The sequence below is a fragment of the Sus scrofa genome, chromosome 18 (genome assembly GCF_054392235.1).
Source record: "Sus scrofa isolate SSC_HxYL_T2T_F1_AM1 chromosome 18, Sscrofa_HxYL_maternal_Yorkshire_Landrace_v2.0, whole genome shotgun sequence".
Classification (NCBI taxonomy): Eukaryota; Metazoa; Chordata; class Mammalia; order Artiodactyla; family Suidae; genus Sus; species Sus scrofa.
Genome location: NC_139400.1, coordinates 51,252,547 through 51,271,527, shown reverse-complemented (window position 1 = coordinate 51,271,527; position 18,981 = coordinate 51,252,547). Strand labels below are relative to the sequence as shown.

Below are 18,981 nucleotides of genomic sequence, written 5' to 3'. Positions count from 1 at the left end.
GGGGCAAACCTGGAACCCATGTCATTCATTATTTTTACAGGACCTTTTCATTGAGTCCCATGTTGCCTTCAGTTGAACCTTTTGTACAACGTTATTATTTTTTGTCTTTTGTCTTTTTAGAGCTGCACCCGCGGCATTGGCGGTTCCCAGGCTAGGGGTTGAATCGGAACTATAGCTGCCGGCTACAGCCGCAGCCACAGCAACGCCAGATCCAAGCCGTGTCTGCGACCTACACCACAGCTCATGGCAACCCTGGATCCTCAACCCACTGAGCAAGGCCAGGGATCCATCCCACAACCTCATGGTTCCTAGTCGGATTTGTTTCTGCTGTGCCACATGGGAACTCCTGTACAATATTATTAAAGAACTATCTTTATCCCTCATTTCCAACCCAAAAAGTAGACTGGTTTGCCTTCCACAGAATACCTTCGCTTTCTCTTATTTCTGAATAACTAGAAAGCTGTTTTAGGAGCAGTTTAGGAGGGCTGTACTTTTCACTGCCTGTATATAGAGCACTTTTGTTTTCTCCTCTTTCTTTTGGACATGCCTTTGTGAGCTATTAAACTTTTATTTTACTTAGTCACTGAGCCTCAGTGATCCTTCAGCCGTGCTGACTCTCTTACGGGACAGAACAGGAGTTTGTCTTTGGACACTACCACTTACTCGATGATTCGGGGGCAGGTTTTTTAGGGATCGCCGTAGAAAGAAGTAAGGCTTCTATGTAATACCAAAAATTCCCATCTCGGATGGTAACTGTCACAGGGCTTCCACATCATTTAACCTGTTTATAATAGACCTGCCAAGTAAGCAGAGTAGATGGAAGAGAGCTGCTTTTTAGATGGAGAAACTGAAGTCCAGAGAGGTCGGATTCCCTGAGGTGGTCCAAATTCAGAGCTGAAAACCAAATCTCTCTTCTGATTCTCGTTCTGGTTATCCTGCTTTCTCTGTTTGGTCACATTGCTTTTCATACCATATTGTCTGGTCTTCTGATAGTGAAGTTTGGATATTAATGTTTAGATGTTTATATACTAACGTGTTTGGATTTCTTTCTCATTGACCCGTCTAGTTCTTCAGTTTCCCTGCCGTCGTAGCTCCATTCAAATGTTCCGTCCTTCCACTGAGCCAGAACCAGGAGTTCATGCCATTTGTCAAGGAATTATGTGAGTAGATCCAGTTGGGTAATCTCCCTGGGGACACTGTCAAGTGGTCTGAATTTTAGAAGGTGTCTCTTTTTCAATAAAAATATATATTCAAAAAGAATACATCTACATGGTTTTAGCCTCAGCTCTTATTTCTGAGAGAGAGAGAGAGGATGCTTGCTCAGGTTGTTTCCTCCTAGCCTTTGAGTGAGTCAGGGTAGGACCCAAGAGTTAAATTTAAAACATCCTTGCTTCTCTTGGTCCTGGTGGAGGGTGACAGCCCTAGCAGATCTACAGCCATTGGAGCCACAGCATGGAAAGGGATCCTAGGGATCATCTGATGTGGCCCAGAGTTCAGAGCTGGGGAGTGGGAAGAGGCCAGGGAGCTGCTCAGCGCCACGCAAGCCTCCTGGCCTTGGCTCTTAGTCTGATACTCACTCCTGGCCGAACAAGACATAGGTGTGAGTGAGGGGTTGGGCACCAGCAGGGAGTTAAACTTTTGGAAGTTTCTCTCTGGCTCCTGCAGCTTATTGCACTTTGGGGTTCACCCCTTTTGTAAGTTTCCTGAGCTCGCATGACATTGAGGTGACATCAACCCTTTCTCCACTGTAATTTCTTTAACTATTTACTTTGGATAGCGGAAGCCTTGACCAGGCACGGTGTGTCTCACAAAGTAGACGATTCCTCTGGGTCTATCGGAAGACGCTATGCCAGGACGGATGAGATCGGCGTGGCTTTTGGCATCACCATTGACTTCGATACAGTGAACAAGACCCCTCACACGGCAACCCTGCGGGACCGAGACTCCATGCGGCAGATAAGAGCAGAGGTAGCTGCCTCCTGTTTGCATGTTTCATTTAGAAATGTATATGGTTCCCTTCTGATTTGAAGAGGCTGCTGTGTTTATGTTCCCTTCCCTTTTTTTTTCTTTTTAATTTTGATCATAAATTTGTATCAGACAGAGCACAGACTCCTAAATCCCCTCGGTTTAATTATAAAAATATTCATGAATTTGGATCACTCTGAACTCATTCTCTGACAGTCTGCTTTTATAGCTGTTTGTTTGTTTGGATAAGAGAAATGCAATCCCAAGCGGTGGTTGCCATAATTGTATTAGTTGGCTTTGGAGGGCTTCGACAGTTTTGTCTTTAAGTGTATGCATGTGTACATATAAAGGTTTTCATGTTAACCTGTTCAAAACAGTGAATAATGTTTCAGTAGTTGGACTTAACGGGAAAGGAATAATGGAGATGGGAAGAGTACAGGAGGGAGAGGAGAGTGGTCACTTTAATTGATAGTCGCCGACTAATTTATTTTGAATAGGTTTTTATTTAGAGTGCCTGTCATATGCTCTGCTTCTCACAGAGAGTTAGCACTAGGGAAAACAAGTGAAAAACTGCTTTTTCCTAAAAGAGTTCATAGTCTACTTCAGAAGTCACAGATTTCTGGCTCGTCTTTTTACAAAACCATGGCTGCTCTGCACCCATGTCTCCATCGGCAGGGATTCTCCAAGGGTGGTCCCTGGACCAGCAGCGTCTGCATCACCTGAGAGCTTGTTAGAAAAGTGAAATCTTCACCCCACAGCTACTAAATCAGAAGCGGGGGGCGGGGGAGCTGTGGAGGGAGAGAGAGCAGGCAGAACTGCTTCACAAGCCCTCTAGATGATTCCAAGGGTCACTCAAATTTGAGAACCCCCTCCTATGCGGCAACCAAGGCTTGGTTCTGGCTGGGGAGCAGCTGGCCCCCCTTACCAAGGGCTCTCCAGTTTCCCAGCTCCCTTCGTTCATGTGACTTGACTGACCCCTGGTCTGAGAGTGAAATTTCACACGTGAACTAAGTCCATGGGGCTTGGAGATGCGGAGTAACTAGGGAAGGCTCTGCCGGAGAAGCCAGTTATCCGAGAGCTGGCAGGCTTTCTGGGCTGGAGGAAGAGCGTGAACCCAGGCCTGGGAAGGAGGTGAGGGTGCTTCGGTAAAGAGGCTTCAGTGGGAGTCACAGGAAACCTGCTGTAGGGACCAGTTTGTAGAGGGATCCTGTCATTGCGGGGACACTGACCTGGCTCTCTGTGTAGTGTCCCGAGTTGAGGGCGAAGCCTCATTGTGACAGTCTGATCAAGTTGGTTGACTCTGGGACTTCTCTTTGCTTTTACCCCAGGTCTCCGAACTGCCCAGCGTGGTCCGCGACCTGGCCAATGGCAGCATCACATGGGCCGATGTAGAGGCCAGATATCCTCTCTTTGAAGGTCAAGAAACTGGGAAAAAAGAGACAATCGAAGAATGAGGACATTTTTGGCAACTTCTGACCATTTTCGCTAATAAAAGAGTAACTCTTACCATGTCTACTTTACAAAAAAACAGGATCGCAATTCCTCCCGGGGACTGCGTTTCATCCTCAGTGGCTGCCTGATCTTACTTCCACAATTAAAGTTGAAGGAATTCCAAACAAACCTGTAGTCCAGTTGCTCGTGTTTCGGTGTTTTCAGCAAAGCTGTTTCTCCTCCCTTTGTTTAGACCCTCATGGCTTTATGTTAAACACAATTAATACGTTTAAAAATTAACCTTACTCATAAAACCATAAAATTCACCTGTTTTAAGTGTACAATTTGATGTTTAGTATATTTACCGAGTTATGCAACTGCCACCACCATCCAACTTTAGAGCATTTTCATCACGCCAAACAGATATCTCAGGCACATGTCAACCCAGCCGCAAGCAAGCCCTTGCCTACATTCTGTCTGCACAGATTTGCCTTTTCTGTTCTTTCTCTTTTTCTGAGGAAGTGATGCATTCAGCCAAACAGTAGGTGGATGGGCTTCTGAGAAGAACTGAGGTGGGGATGAGGTGGCAGGAGTCATGGAGGAGGAAGCGGCTGCAGTGGGAGTGCAGGCTGCTAACCCCAACTGCTAACCCCCTGCTGACGGAGGTCGCTGCTCTTCAGAGTCGCCAGCAGGGGGCGCGTTGGCAGAAACCCTGCATTTTAATGCTCGGGCGTCCCTGTACTTGCCTTGTCTCACTAGGCACTTCTCATCCACCAGTGTCTTGATTCTACCTTAATAGTTTGGGCTCAGGTTTTGAGGGACTTGACTTCTGTGATATTTTTGTATGGACCCTCAGAGCACATTCGTTTATTGGTTAGGAAACAATTGAAGGATGTGTGGCTTTGAACTCTGTTTGCAGTTAAGACTTGTCTGGCATCCCCCCTTCCTCACAGGGGAGGGGAGAGGCGATCTCCAGAATGTCGTCCTTCGTCTTGGGTGTGGAGAGCGGCTGAAGAGTGTCCGGACTTCTGCCGTCTTTGCCTCATCTCTGATGATGCCCCCTACTGTAAATAGTAGGCAGTCAGTAAATAGACTTTGAACAAATCTCTTGGGGGAGAAAGCCTTTCACTGAAGCTCATTTCTCTTCTGCCTGGTGCTTTTTAAAGTTCTAATTATTAACTTAGAAGGACCTAGATTTTAAATAAGCTGAATTTTCATTTTCTGGGGATGCCTTTCCCCTCAGATCCCTCAGCTCTGGGCATGTATTCTCGCCTGCTCACGTTGGGGCTGGGGTGGGGTGGGAGGCATTGTCTTTCTTCCCTTTTATTTACTTCCTTTTACAGTGGGCACCTCCGCACTGAAACAGTCGCCACCGCCTCAGACACTGTTGCGAGCTCCTTAAAGGAAAAGAGGCATTAAATACATAGCGGGGTTTACCTCCTTCGGAGCATCGAGGGATTAACCAAGGCTTTCTTTGCTTTTCACTGGCAAGTACATTTGTCATCATCTGGATGCTGACATCAGTTCCGCAAGCCCTGCCTTTCTGTTCCTCTAGGTGCAATGCGTGATTTTTCCTGAGAAAACACCCTCTGTCTCTATGACCTGATGGATGACCTGAGGGGGAAGCAGCTCAGTAGCAGAGGGCTCTGGTTCTGTCTGTGTCATGTATGCTTGATTCTAAGCACAAGCAAGTGAGCTGTCTTCTAAATGGAGAGGCTCTTGACACACGAGAATTGCACACACACACCTCTTCTGTTGAAGCCCAATGTGTATCTAAAGCCAGGGTTTTTCTGCTTGATGCTCCGGAAGGCTCTTTATTTTTATTTTTCGTTTTTTTTTGTCTTTTTGTCTTTTCTAGGGCTGCTCCCGTGGCATGCGGACGTTCCCAGGCTAGGGGTCTAATCGGAGCTGTAGCCACTGGCCTACACCAGGGCCACAGCAACGCCAGATCCTTAACCCACTGAGCAAGGCCAGGGACCAAACCCACAACCTCATGGATCCTAGTGGGATTCATTAACCACTGTGCCACAACAGGAACTCCGGGAAGGCTCTTTATTATTTACCAACTTGTGCATATCAAACTGGGGCCTTGCCCAAGAGCTGAAAGACTGGCAGTGCCTCTTAGAGAAGTTACTCCTGTTCTTCACTCTCCCCAAAAACAGGGGTGGGCGAGGGTCAGATTCTAACTGGTTTCCATGGAATGTACATAACATGGTAATTTCTTGAAAATGTCTGTTGGAATGTAGGACCTTCGGGCAAATACCACAAGGCGTTTTGTCTAGAGAGGTGGTATGGCTTCATGGCTTATAATAGTAAAATAATAAAGATGAGTGTCTCAGAAAAGGAACTCATTGCCGAGTCATAAATAAGGTCTTACGAATTGGGCGAGATGCTACCTGAGATATCAGATGTCCAGAGTCTTTGACAACTTGCAAAGTTATTTTGTTCGACAGATCATTTGAGTTGGATTCATTCTAGACTTTTATTGTTCCCTTGACTAGTGGAAACAGGGTATTGGTAGTGACTGTCTTAGCCCATGGAATCTATTCAGGAGAGAACCAGATGCCCTGAAAATAAATCCAAATTATCTCTGGATATAGCTGCGCTTAACTTCCTATCACCAGGAAAAATGATTAATCTGTATCTCGGGCAGGGCTAAGATGGAAAGGTTTCGATGGCATTACTCACTTGAAAGAGCCTTGCACCAGCATCTTTGCGGGCTATCGGGCTGCGTCTAAGCAGTGATTTGTTAAGACAGTGCGGAAGGAATGACTATCTGTTCTGGACACTGGGATGTCATTTGGGAGCATCACCAGGAAATGCCTGGGACCAGTAGCTGTGGCCCCGCCCTCCTGCCCGGAGCAACTCTGGTGCTAGTGACTGCTCTTCTCCCAGCTGGCATGGTTTACCCTCCTTGCAGGTGTAAGGAGGCAGCTTTTTAAACCTGTGGCAGCAGTGAAAGAGTAGTGCAGTGGTTTTCCACCCTGGCTGCCCATTAGAATCACTGGAGTTTTAAAAAATGCTCCTGTCTGTGCCCCCCTCAGCAATGTCATGAGTTTTGATGCCCAGGCATCAAGGTTTGGAAAACCTCAGCTCAAGTCATAAAGAGCCTGAAACCCCTGGGGGGTAGGGAAGGGTCTTCTGAAGGAAGTTTCTAATGACAAAAGGAGTCAAAAGTTGTCAAGGCCAAAGTTTCCAGAAGAGATGAGTTTAGTGGCCATTGTTTCTGTGTCGCTCCGCCGAGGTGACTGTAAGTGTGCTCTCTGGCTCACATCCAGCTCTCTTTGCCTCGTGTTGGGGGGGTGAATTCCTCTCCTCTGCCCCATAGGCTGGCCTGCCGGGTTCCCCAGGACCTCAGGGGCTGTAGCACAGTGTTTACAGGGAGAAAGGCACATGTGTTGGGTGCCTACCACGTGCCAGGCTGTGTTCTAAGGGGGGTCCTATATGTTCTCTCTTTTTACCCTTACCATAATTTAAGTTTCATTACCGTCCTTTTACATGAAAGGAAAAGGAAACAGAATCTTTACGGGTTCACCCAGCTAGTAGGAGGCAGAACCAGTTTTGAACCAAGGTCAGAGTACATGATCATACACTAAGCTGCCCTCTGTGCTCTGCCAGTTTGTCCCTCTTGTGACTGGAGATGAAGATGACTCCAGAAAGGGCAGCTGGAAGGGGCTACGAAAACCTTGCCCTTGAGAAGTGCCCCGGAGGACTCAGCGCTGGTGAATGAGAAAATGCACGTGTTCTCTGACAGCCAGGGAAACGTCCCTCGCCAAGGGCAGGAAGAGCCTGAGCTCTCGCAACCACCATGGCAGAGCCTGAGCTGAGAGCGGCTGGATCACTCAGTCCCTTAGAGTCTTGCAGTTGGCTTTGCAGCTAACTGGACAGACTCCTAGGTCTGTAAGGGACAGGGCTGCTGGAGGAGCCTACAACTTCCTTCCTGTCCTTGTCACCATCCGCACTGCACCTGAGCATTCCCCAGTCACCTTCTCCAAAGGCGAAACGTTGTGCTCCCATCAGGAAATGCTTACCTGTGCATAACCTCACCCTGCAGCTCAAGACTTTTCCTTTTCGCCCTACACTTTGGAGTTTGTAAAAGCAGATTCTCGGCCACGTTAGGAAGTCTGGTTTTCTCAGCCATGACTTGTTTCAACAGAAGCTGTTTCTGCAGACCTCTGTCTGAGGAGGGCGCCAGCAATAGAGAGGAGGTGAAGGAGGGGCAAGAAGACTGCTCATGGACCACTAGACCACAGAACTAGTATTTTCTGATTCCACAAACCTGTTTCTGCTTTTAGCCACTGATTTTACTTAGTGCCCTATCTAGCTAAAATTTCCTTCTCTCTCTCTCATCTGGCCCTTCTCATCTTCCTACTCTTACCTCTTGTCCACTGTTCAACATTAGCCCATTTGGAGTATTTCCCCCAAAATGCCTACAGTTTTTACTTGGCGTCATATTCAGTGCATTCCTGTTTGCCTTGATATATGGATTTACCAAAACCATTTAGGCATCATTTGTGAAGATTCTTTTGCCCAGGTTAGGGCATATGTCAGAACTGACTCGATGATCCAAACATTTAGGGCATAAAGCAACACAAGCTGTCTGATGTACGGGGCTGTGAGAACTAAGAGAATTATATAAGGAACCGTAGGCAGGGCTCTCGCTTGGAGAGGGGACAACTGAGTTGCCACCTGAGTCACTCAGTTCTTCGGCTAGTCTCCTTGAGGGCCTGTTTCCATTTCTGAAAGCTGGTTGAACAGAATGACTTGAGGTTTTAATGAGTCTGTCCATGAAACAGCTGAGTAATATCTCCTCCTCCGCCGCTTGGAGCTGCCGTCAGAGCTGGTTGAGTGGGAGGCTCCTGTCCGTGGCCTGACTGCCCTCTGTTTGTTCATAGTTGTGTTCAGAATCTGACCATTTTCGTTTTCCTGACAATGTCATTTCCTGCTGGTGAGGTATTGTCATAGCAAAGGATAGACTCTGGGGGCAGATGTGTCCACAGGCAAATCGACTCTGACGCACAGGTGGTGTCACTGTGTGCAATTTGTATAACCTGCAGCCGATGATCCTTTACTGTTAAAGAAACTGTGTCCTCATTTAGGAAGGAAGGAAGGAAGAGAAAGAAGGGAAGGAAGAAGGGTAGGAAGGAAGGAAGAAAAAAGCCCTCCATCAGCAGAACTTCAGAAAGCAGACAGACCTGTGTTGGGCCCACAGGGGTGGGGTGGTGGCTCTTGCGTTAAATAAAAAAAGCTTGATTTTTGATTTTTAAAATCTAAAAATCAAGCTGGCCAGAGATACAGCTGTGAACCCTGGATAGGGGAGACCCGGGCTTGGGTCACACGTAGGTGGATTTCCAAGATAAGGGGGCTGCTGGAGTGAGCACGCCTGTGCGGCTCTCAATCTGCTCAGGGGGAGCCCAGATGGTGTGATTGTGCGTGTTGGGGGCAGGGGCAATGATGGGCCCGAGGGGATCCTGCAGAAGCTGTTTCCCCTACTTTTGCATCATTGTGCACTTTCTTGCCATGTGAAGTGCTGGACTGCTTGCTCTCCCTTTGAGGAAGTGAATTTATAAGGACCTTATATCCAGTGAGACAATGAGGCCAGCAGGGGTAGAGGCGGGGAAGAGGGCGGTGGGTTTTCACTTTCCCTGGATGGTCCTACTGAAGGAGCCCGATCTTGCTGGACGGGGGTGGGTGTGGCCGTGCCCTCTGTGCTGGAAACCAAGTACAGCAGATTCCTGGCCTGACTTTTCTAGAATCCAGCTGCGATAGCCCTGCTCTAGCCCTCTGCACCTCTGCCTGAGGCTGAACCTAATGGAAGTTTCTTGAGCTTGCGGCTGGGAAGCTCCTTCTGGGAGCCAAGGCTCTCTCCCCTCCTCTTTTTTTTTTTTTAATTTTTATTTTCTTGGGCTGCATATGGAGGTTCCCAGGCTAGGGGGTCAAATCTGAGCTGTTACTGCCGGCCTACACCACAGTCACAACAACGCAGTGTCCGAGCTGTGTCTGTGACCCACACCACAGCTCACGGCAACACCACATCCCCAACCCACTGAGAGAGGCCAGGGATCGAACCCATGTCCTCATGGATACTGGTTGGGCTGGTTTCCACTGTGCCGCAAAGAAACTCCTCTCCCCTCCTCTTTAACGTTCAAGACTTGGTGCCGAAGGGAGCCCAAGTAGAATTTTTCCAGCCAGTGTCTGCATTTGTTAAGTTGAGTCTTAAAACTCAATCACTGGAGTTCCTGTTGTGGCTCAGTGTTTAACGAATCCAACTAGGAACCATGAGGTTGTGTGTTCGATCCTGGCCTTGCTCAGTGGGTTAAAGATCTGGTGTTGCTGTGAGCTGTGGTGTAGGTTATAGGCATGGCTCGGATCCCGAGTTGCTGTGACTGTGGTGTAGGCCTACAGCTCCTATTAGACCCGTAGCCTGGGAACCTCCATATGCTGTAGGAGCGGCTCTAGGGAAAAAAAAAAACCCTCAATCACCAACAATTAGTGCAGAAGCAGTTATGCCAACTAAAACAATTTAGGCTAATTAAAAGGTTTTCTGGCTTGTCAAAACCCCTCGGTTCTGCATCTGTGTGTGAGTTGATGGTGAGATTCAGCACTCTGAGATTATGAGAAAGTAAAAATTCTGAAGCAAGCTTGCAAACTGTCCACTTCATTTGTTACTGAACGCCAGACATATGGGTGGGACCAAAAAGCTGAAACGTCGGAGTTTGGAGAAGAGAAAGGTTTATTGCAGAGCCAAGCAAGGAGAAGGAGTGGCTTGTGCTTAGAAAACCCCAAACTCCTTGAAGTGTTTCAACGAAGCTTTTTTTTTTTTTTTTTGGTGATACCTGAGGCCAGCGTGGAACCCACGCCTCCAGAGACAATGCTGGATCCTTAATCCGCTGTGCCACAGCAGAAACTCCTCAGCAAAGCAATTTTTTTTTTTTTTTTAAGGAAGTTCCTAAGCTAGGGGTCACATCAGAGCTGCAGCTGCTGGCCTACCCCACGGCCGCGGCAACGCTAATTCTGAGCCACATCTGCAACTTTTGCCGCCTCTTGTGGCAACACTCAATCCTTAACCCACTGAGCAGGGCCAGGGATCGAATACGCATTCACATGGACACTCTGCCGGGTCCTTAACACCCTGAGCCACAATGGGAACTCTGAGCAAACCATTTTTAAAGGCCAGGTGAGGGAGGGGTGTCCCAGGGCCTGTGATCTGCTCGAGTACAATTAATTCTCTGGTGGTCAAGGGTGATTGATCCTTAGGCACCAGAAGGTCTGGGAGTTACCTGCGCCGGATCATCCAGTAGTTAATTCCTTGCATTGGACGGTGGTTTTAGCATCTGAAAAGCTCAGGAAGTGTGCACAGCTCCTACTGTCTAGGTACTTGAGAGAGGAGCTACAGCCGAGGATATGGGGGAGAGGAAGCCCCAGAAGGGCCTGCTTGGTTACACGTTAACCTGTCCTCTGGATTTGACTTCTCTTCCTCTTTTGCCACATGCATGCCATCAACTTCATCTTCACCAGATACTCAGGATCAGGCCACTAAACTGCTCTAAGCCACAACCCTGCTCTAAGCCACTGCCACTTCCTGCCTCACCTGTGGACAGAGACTTACCTGAACTTTTTGCTGTACCTTTCCCCCTTCCCAGTCTGTTTTACACCCAGCAGCCAAAGTGATTCCAATCATCCTAAAACTCAGTGGATTTCTTTTTTTTCCCCCTGTCTTTTTTTTTAGGGCCACACCTGCGCCATATGGAGGTTCCTAGGGGAATCAGAGCTACAGCTGCTGGCCTACACCACAGCCACAGCATCTTGGGATCTGAGCCGTGTCTGCAACCTGCACCACAGCTCATGGCAACGCCGGATCCTTAACCCATTGAGCAAGGCCAGGGATTGAACCTGCGTCCTCATGGATACTAGTCAGCTTTGTTTCCACTGAGCCATGATAGGAACTCCACAGTGGATTTCTGCTCATGCAAGAATAACACTTTCATGAACCCCCACCCTGCTCCCTACCACACACACACACACACACACACACACACACATGCACACGCCCACACACGTACACACACATGCACACACACACCTCTGTCCTGTTGCCTCAGCACACCCAGAAGCAGGCCCTTGGCCGGGCTGTTCATCTGTGTGCAGTGCCTCCTGCCCTATCCTCACACCTTCTCCCCTGCTTCCCTTCAGGACTTTGCTCAGCAGTCACCCCAGTGGACCCTCCCCCAGTCATTTCATCCCCAGCCTCGACACCGAGCCACACCCTCCCTCTCCTGACCCACGTTCAGAGCCACGCACACCTCATACCCTATTCCCGTCCTCGTTTCCACTTTAGCGCGCAACGCTTTACAGCACATATTGCTTCTTGGTCTTGTTTAAGTTTCAGTCCCTCCATCAGAATCTAAGTTGCATGAGGACAAGGATTTGGTCCGCTTCATTCAAGGCTGTGGCCTCCGTGACGCCCGGAGCAGTGCCGAGCTACTCAGTGGGTGCTCAAGAAATAGAGGAGCGACTTCAGAATGCATCCTCTCCAGGGCAGGTGCGACAGTCAACATTTTGGTGAAAAAACTGGCTTACTTTGAAATGACTGCCTTGGATGAATACACGTAACTCTTGGCGTAAAATGCATGCCCCCACTCCGTAAAAACCCTGCAGCTTCTGAGTGGTTCTGACCAAGTCCAGTTCTCAAACTTGGTATCAGAGTAGCGTTTGTGGAGGAAACAGAATCTCGAACCCCCTAGAAGACCTCAGAGAATCCCCAGTTTGAGAAATGTGAACTCACATTTTCTACTGTTCAAATTTCGCTTGACCCTATGAAAAAAGGTAAAACATTTTTTTTTAACAATTGTTACCAAATTTTTAAAATTATGACTGAATGAAAGTAGTAAATTTAAAAATTCTTATAAAACTTGGCGTTCCCATTGTGGTGCAGCAGAATCCAACCAGGAACCATGAGGTCGTGGGTTCGATCCCTGGCCTTGCTCAGTGGGTTAAGGATCTGGCATTGCCGTGAGCTGTGGTGTAGGTTGGCAGCTGTAGCTTGGATTCGACCCCTAACCTGGGAACCTCCATATGCCTAGAGTACAGCCTTGAAAAAAAAATTCTTACAAAACTTGTAGACTGTAAGAAGAGGTTCCAAGCAGAGAAATTCTCGGATTTCAAAGCCTTTTAGAGACAAGAGTTCCTAGACCTGGCTGAGGAGCCCTGAAAGGATCTGGTAGCTCTTAGTAGCTACCTTTCTTTCTTTTTTCCTCTTTAAATTGAATTTCCTGTATTACGGGATTTTTAAGAGGATTAAATGAGAAAGTACATGGAAAAACTTCTAGTCCCGTCTGCCGTGCAGAGGCAGGCAGTGCTCATATCTTTCCTTTCTTTCTCCGAATTCAATGCGCTGATCCCTCTGGGCCTCCAACTTATAGATTTGTGTTCTGTCTTTTTTCCTTCCGTGGTGCCTCAGTAGAAATTCTCTCCAGCAACCTCAGTTAGGAAACTACTTCCTGACCCCAGGGCACCAAGAGGCCAAGGTGAGGTGGGCTGGGGCCTGGGACCCTCTCCTGGAGTGCTTGCACTTGCACTTGGACAAAGGTCTCCTCCAGTAACAGAATACAAAGAAACTATATAAGGGATCAAAAACTACACACAGGTGCAGTTGGGGCAATTGTGAACAATAAGCTACTTTTAAAAAGGCCACAACCCAACTGCCATTTCTGAGGTGCTGAGAGCAAAAGCAGGGTCCTGCGCATGATCTCCCTGCACACGGCACCGCCCTAAGGGGGTGAGCAGACCACCTGCCTGACCCACCAATCCGCCCCCATCCTCACCCCAATTAAAGAACCAGCTCCCCCCCCCGGGGGGGGGTGCACGCCAGGGCCCCTGCTTCCTGTTTCTGCTCCCTTGTGCTAAAGCCTGGCCTGAATTTTTTGTCTGGCTCCTTATCCATTTCTTTTTTTTTTTTTTTTTTTAATCTTTATTAAGTGATCTGGAACACTTTTTTTTTTTTTTTTTTTTTTTGTCTTTTGTCTTTTTGTTGTTGTTGTTGCTATTTCTTGGGCCGCTCCCGCGGCATATGGAGGTTCCCAGGCTAGGGGTTGAATCGGAGCTGTAGCCACCGGCCTACGCCAGAGCCACAGCAATGCGGGATCCGAGCCGCGTCTGCAGCCTACACCACAGCTCACGGCAACGCTGGATCGTTAACCCACTGAGCAAGGGCAGGGACCGAACCCGCAACCTCATGGTTCCTAGTCGGATTCGTTAACCACTGCGCCACGACGGGAACTCCTCCTTATCCATTTCTATTGACTAAAGAGTCTAAGCGCCCAGGTGGGTAACAAAGGGACTAAGATTGTGTACGTTTAGTGGTTTTCAGATTCTTGCTTTCGGAACCCTTAGTTCAAATGTCATCTCTCGTGGAACCCTGACATTTGCCGGGTACTGGCAATTCCGGGCTGAAGGCAGACAAGGCCCTGCCTGCCCTCGCACCCTTCACCACCTGCTGGAGGAGACCCAGCCTCGCGCACATAGGCGAGTGTGGCCAGGGAGGAGGCTCTGGCAAAGCAAGGTCGCCCACTGCAGGGGTGAGGGTGGGGGTGCAGTGAGAGACACAACAGGTGAAAGGCCTTGTGTGGGGTGGCTCCCAGGCCCTCCGGCATAAGGACCTCCTGCATAAGGACTGTTGGTAAAAGTGCGAGATCCCCCCTTCCCAGGATTGTGTTTCAGGAGGTCAGAAGTGGACTCAGAAACCTGTGTGGCTTAAATGCCCCAGTGCTTCTAACACACGGGCAGACGTCAGCATCTCCAACCCAGGGGCTTCTTCTTAGCTAAATTAGAACAGCCTTTAAATTTTATCCTGAGCTCAGGGGCTTTTAAACGTGGGTCCACCGTTCCCTTGAGAATTCCTGTAGACCTTTCAGGCACTATTTAATACGTTGTGTTCTTTCAGGTTGTACATTTCTATTTTCCTAGGGAGAAGAATCCATCACATTTCCAAGGAAGGACCGCCTTCTCCTCATTCCTGCAGATGCAATGACCTTAACATTCAAGAGTGCAGGTTGATGGTGCAGGGGACCGCCCAGAATCTGTCTCAAGTGGAGGAATGGGATGGACTTGGAGACACAAGGCTGGTGTGTGGAGGGGGCTTCATTTGCTTAGGATCTAGTGCCCAGGGCCTGCAGGGCACCCTTTGCAAAGCCTGGAATAGACGAGGTATTTGGATTGAGCTGGAAGAATAAGAAGGAAAGGCGGCAGCTGCGTGGCTCTCGGGCCCACCACCAGCCTTCCCCAGCGATCTGGAGGCCGGAACTGGAGGAGGAGGGAAGAAATGACAGGTCTTTGAATTTCTCCGCCTTCTTGGGCAGAGGGGCCTCCATGCGGATCCATGATGCTGGATTGTTTATTGCAGTTGGGCTTCTGGGAGCCAGAGGGGGCCTTACTCAGTGCCCTGCAGAGCTAATTAAGAATCGCAATTAATTACTTGTATTTACAGCAAAGGCTGAGGGATGATTTGGAGCTAGAATCAGTTCCTCCTGCTGATCTAGCCTTTGTCCAACAAGCAGACTGAACTCAGCACCCAGCCTCAGAGAGTCCCTTCTATGTAGGCTCTCCTTCCAAAGTGCAGTAGCTAACAACTGGAAGTTTCTGTGGATCTGGCTCTCATTTGTTTATTCAAGGGGGCTTTGTGGCCCCTACCATGTACTCAGATGAATCTGGGGTTTAAGTAGGGTGATTACATAGAGTTGACCATTGAACAATGTGGGTTTGAACTGAATGGGTCCACAGAGGTGGATTTTTTTTCCCCACTAAATGCAAAGCTACAGAACTACACAAGCCGAGGTTGATTGAATCCCCGAATGTGGCACAGCAGCTATAGAGGAAGGACTATAAGTTAATGTGGATTTCACTGCCCATGGTTGGTTCCCCTAGCCCCCCTGGGTTGTCAAGCATCAACTCTACTTACTGTCCAAACCAGGACTCTTTCACGAGTGAGAGTGCTGTTTTAATTACACCAGGACAACAGGCATGAACCTCGATGAGCCGGGGAAGATCGGGTCTGGTCGCCCCACCTGAGTTGGTGATGGACAGGCTCACTGTCCACCCAGTAGGAAGTTGGACTTGTGGAGGCGCAGATGCCTTGGGGTGGGACGAGAAGAAGGGCTGCCCTCAACCTGGATCTGGCCTCTGTTGTTGGTGAAGCATGAAGCCCAAGAATGGATTTTTCCTCTGTGCAAAGCTAACAGGCCTCTGGGAATCTCTGTGCCTTTGGGCTGCCTTGCTCGCGCTGGACTCTAGCCTGTGAGTTAACCTGCGCTGGGTGGCACAAATAGGAAAGGCCAGTTTACTGAATGTATGTTTCTAGAGCACCTACTGGGTGTTGAGCTCTAGCTTTGGACAGAAGGAATAGCATGGGCGTCCAGCAATTCCCAGGCTGGTGAAGCCTGGCAGGGGTTTTGGTAGGAGCTCCCAGTGGGTACACGTCCTACCAATGCTGGCAGGACGTCTTCCTAGAAGAGAGGCTCTTTGAGTCAGGTCTTGCAGGACAGGAGTTGGAGCTGAAGGCCACTGTGATGGTCCTGTAGGGGAGTGGGGCACACTACAGATCTGGGGGAGGGCCTTGAGCTCTAAGCAAAGAATCAGGAGGAAACTCAGTCAGCCCAGGGCAGTGATCCCAGCCCACCCTCTGCTCACTCCTCCTGCTAATTGCCGTCTCTAAGGGGGTGGCCACCTCCGGAGAACTAGTGGCACCTTAGGTGCAGAGCCTGGAAGCCATACTGAGCCTAGTGATGAATAAACTTAGATGTTGTATACCTGCCTCTTTGCGTCCGGCCACAGCCTCCTCCCCTTAGAGGTTTCTAGAACGGCAGGTCACTCACTTTCCCTTTCTACAGTACACAAGTGTGTGTGTGTTGTAAAGAAGAGTCAAGAGATACTTTCTCATTCGTGGCTCCCACACCAGTCAGCAACAGAATCATCTGGGGGGCTTGCAAAAAGTGCAGACCCCGCCCAGTATGGAAAGGAAGGTTCCCTAAATTTGCTCTCCATCGGTTCTGATGAGACACCCAGGGGTGTCCTTGGCACAGGGGGCCCCAGCCAGGCTCCCTGGCTGGAGGGACAGCTCTTCTCCACCACACGCTCCCTGACCCTGGCTGAACTGTCACTCTTGGCAATGACTCCCCTGGAGCCTCACAGACCTTGGACATGTCCCACAATGGCCCCAGACATGCAAAGGGGGTGACTTGTTCTGAGTTTGCCCTTCGCCCGTCTCTCCTGTGGCAGCCCCCTTCTCATCCAGCTGCCCACGGGCTCGGAAGGTGCTTGAGAGGGAAGAGCAGCAAACTGAGACTGTGGCTGTGGGGTCAGTTTCTCCAAAGGGGAGCCTTGTCTTATTTAGTGTTATTTCCATGCCTGGCACACAGTGGGGCTCGCAAGTGAGGAATGACCAACTGATGGACGTGTGTGCGTCTAGCGTCTGGGTCCCCTCTGAGGGTTCCTAGGAGTCTCTCTGTCCAGCTGGGCCTCCCTCTGGGCCTCCACATCTGTAAGCATCTGTGTGTCTCCATCTCTGTCAGTCCACAGGCTGCGGGCAGTTTCCACAAGCATCTTAAGTCCACCTTCACTCCGTTTTCTGTTCTGCTGCTGGTCGGTCTCCTCCACAGGGACAAAGGGTCTGGAGGCTTCAGCTCCTGGTTAGAACCTCTACACGGACCCGCAGGCTTGCCTTTTACTTTCTGCCATCACCTGCCACGCCCGCTGGCATATCTGTCATTTACTGGCTCACACACCAGCAGGCATTTTGTGGCCCCACTTTGATGATGAGCCAGAAGGTGGCAGCCATGCTGGGGACAGGGCTCTGCCTGTGCTCTCTCACCGGCAGTGGGACTAAAAGGCTGGTTTGAGGGCTACCCTTGAGATCTTAAGCCTGCTCCAGCTTTATAAATCAGGAGGGTGAAAGGGTTAAACAGGACAGCCTCAGGGAACAGGGGTCTGGGAACTTGCCCGCTAAAGAGGAGAGTCTGCTAATGAGGCCACTTTCCAGGAAGGCCAGCAGGTAAGGAGCTACACTGAAGCAGATGCTAATGAGGACAACGAAGACTGACCAGCTCGGCTGCAAGGAGCAGGGGCCTAATGGCTCTGGTGGCATTTCAAGGCCTGAGCTCAGCAGAGCTGTGACCAGGGGCCCTGGTAATGAGGGGGTGCAAGGTGGGCGCAGGACCGAGGAGGGGCAGGGGTAGAACTGCCTGCTGCCCAAGGGTTAGCGACTTACGGAGCTCCAGGGCAGACCCTCCCGGGAGCGGACCCTCAGGGCGCTGAACTGTTCGTGGCTCAGGGGCAGCGGTGAGTAATCAGCACTTGGCACTGAGGTTCTGCCAGGCCTGAGTTCTCCGCTCTGATGAACACTCTGCCCCTCCAGCAGCAGAGCTCTCCAAGTGGCCTCGTGGGGCTGAGCCTTTCACGGCTCCTTGCTCTGCAAGAGCCCCCAAGATGCTAATGGGAGCAGCTGTTGTCGCCGCTGAGGGCACAGGAAGACTTTCCAGGACTGGCAATGGTTCTGTGTCTCGGGGACACACCAGGTCCACGCATGCAGGTGCGAAGCCAGGTGACTGGGTGCGTCTCGCACGTGCATCACCTGCCTTTTAACCCCACCCCTCTCCGCCCAGGGGCCAGGGCTCACCCCAGGTGCCCAGGCGAACCACCACGGGAGCACAGTCGCCAGAGAGCAAAGCCCTTGGCAGGGCCGATAATTTTCATTTCATCTTTTCCAGCCAGGCCTAAAGAGGACTCAAGTGGCCTGCTGACAGATCATTTTTGATAATAAATCACTATGCAATTTTTGGCACACTTCTCAGAAGGCGTTCAGAGAATCGGGTGACATCTGCTTGTTTGTGTGATATCTGCTTATTTATATGAAAGGCGTCTCTGCATGTAGATCTATAAAAATGAAAAAAAAAAGTGATGCCGACTCCTGATTCATCCATAGATTCATGAACAATTAATTTCCTATCTGCTTCACTATGATGTGTTTCAATATTTCTCTTTTCAGGTTTTACTTATAAATATATTTAGTATCTATGTTGTCGTCGTCAATTGTATATTTTTATATCAAAAATAGTTGTAGTAACTCAATTCGGAAGACCTTTTTAAAAAAGCCCTTAGAATCTTCAGTCACAGGGAATTAAGTATTTCAATTTCTAAATATATTTTTGTGGCAGAGACATATGAGGTGAGCAATAAAAGAGTTTCACCCATAAAAATGCTATATTAAGATGCAAACTATGGCATTTGGAATGGATAAGCAGTGAGATCCTGCTGTATAGCACAGGGAACTCTATCTAGTCACTTGCGATGGAACATGATGGAGGATAATGTGGGAAAAAGAATATATATATGTGTGTGACTGGGTCACTTTGCTGTACAGTAGAAATTTACAGACCACTGTAAATCAGCTATAATGGAAAAAAAAATCTTACATTAAAAAACTTTTAAATGCTATATTGGTTAAAAAAAAAAAGGTCTATGTGGAAACAGAATGAAAATACAAGTTCAGAGAGAAAAGGAACAACCTAAAACTTCCCACTGTTAAAGAAGAGC

General features: G+C 49.1%; 1 protein-coding gene across 2 annotated transcripts in view; it reads left to right on the top strand.

Moving 5' to 3' along the window:
• Positions 1–3,585, top strand: part of GARS1 (glycyl-tRNA synthetase 1) — a 40,429-nt gene extending 36,844 nt beyond the window's left edge. For both annotated transcript variants that reach the window (XR_014834031.1, XM_003134806.7), the window contains exons 15-17: positions 1,067–1,160; positions 1,778–1,968; positions 3,294–3,585. Coding sequence is in view for 1 of the 2 variants with exons in the window: in XM_003134806.7 (XP_003134854.3) it covers positions 1,067–1,160; positions 1,778–1,968; positions 3,294–3,419 (411 nt within the window). In the remaining variant the exon portion in view is untranslated. The remainder of the gene's footprint in view (positions 1–1,066; positions 1,161–1,777; positions 1,969–3,293) is intronic.
• Positions 3,586–18,981: the final 15,396 nt, after the last annotated feature.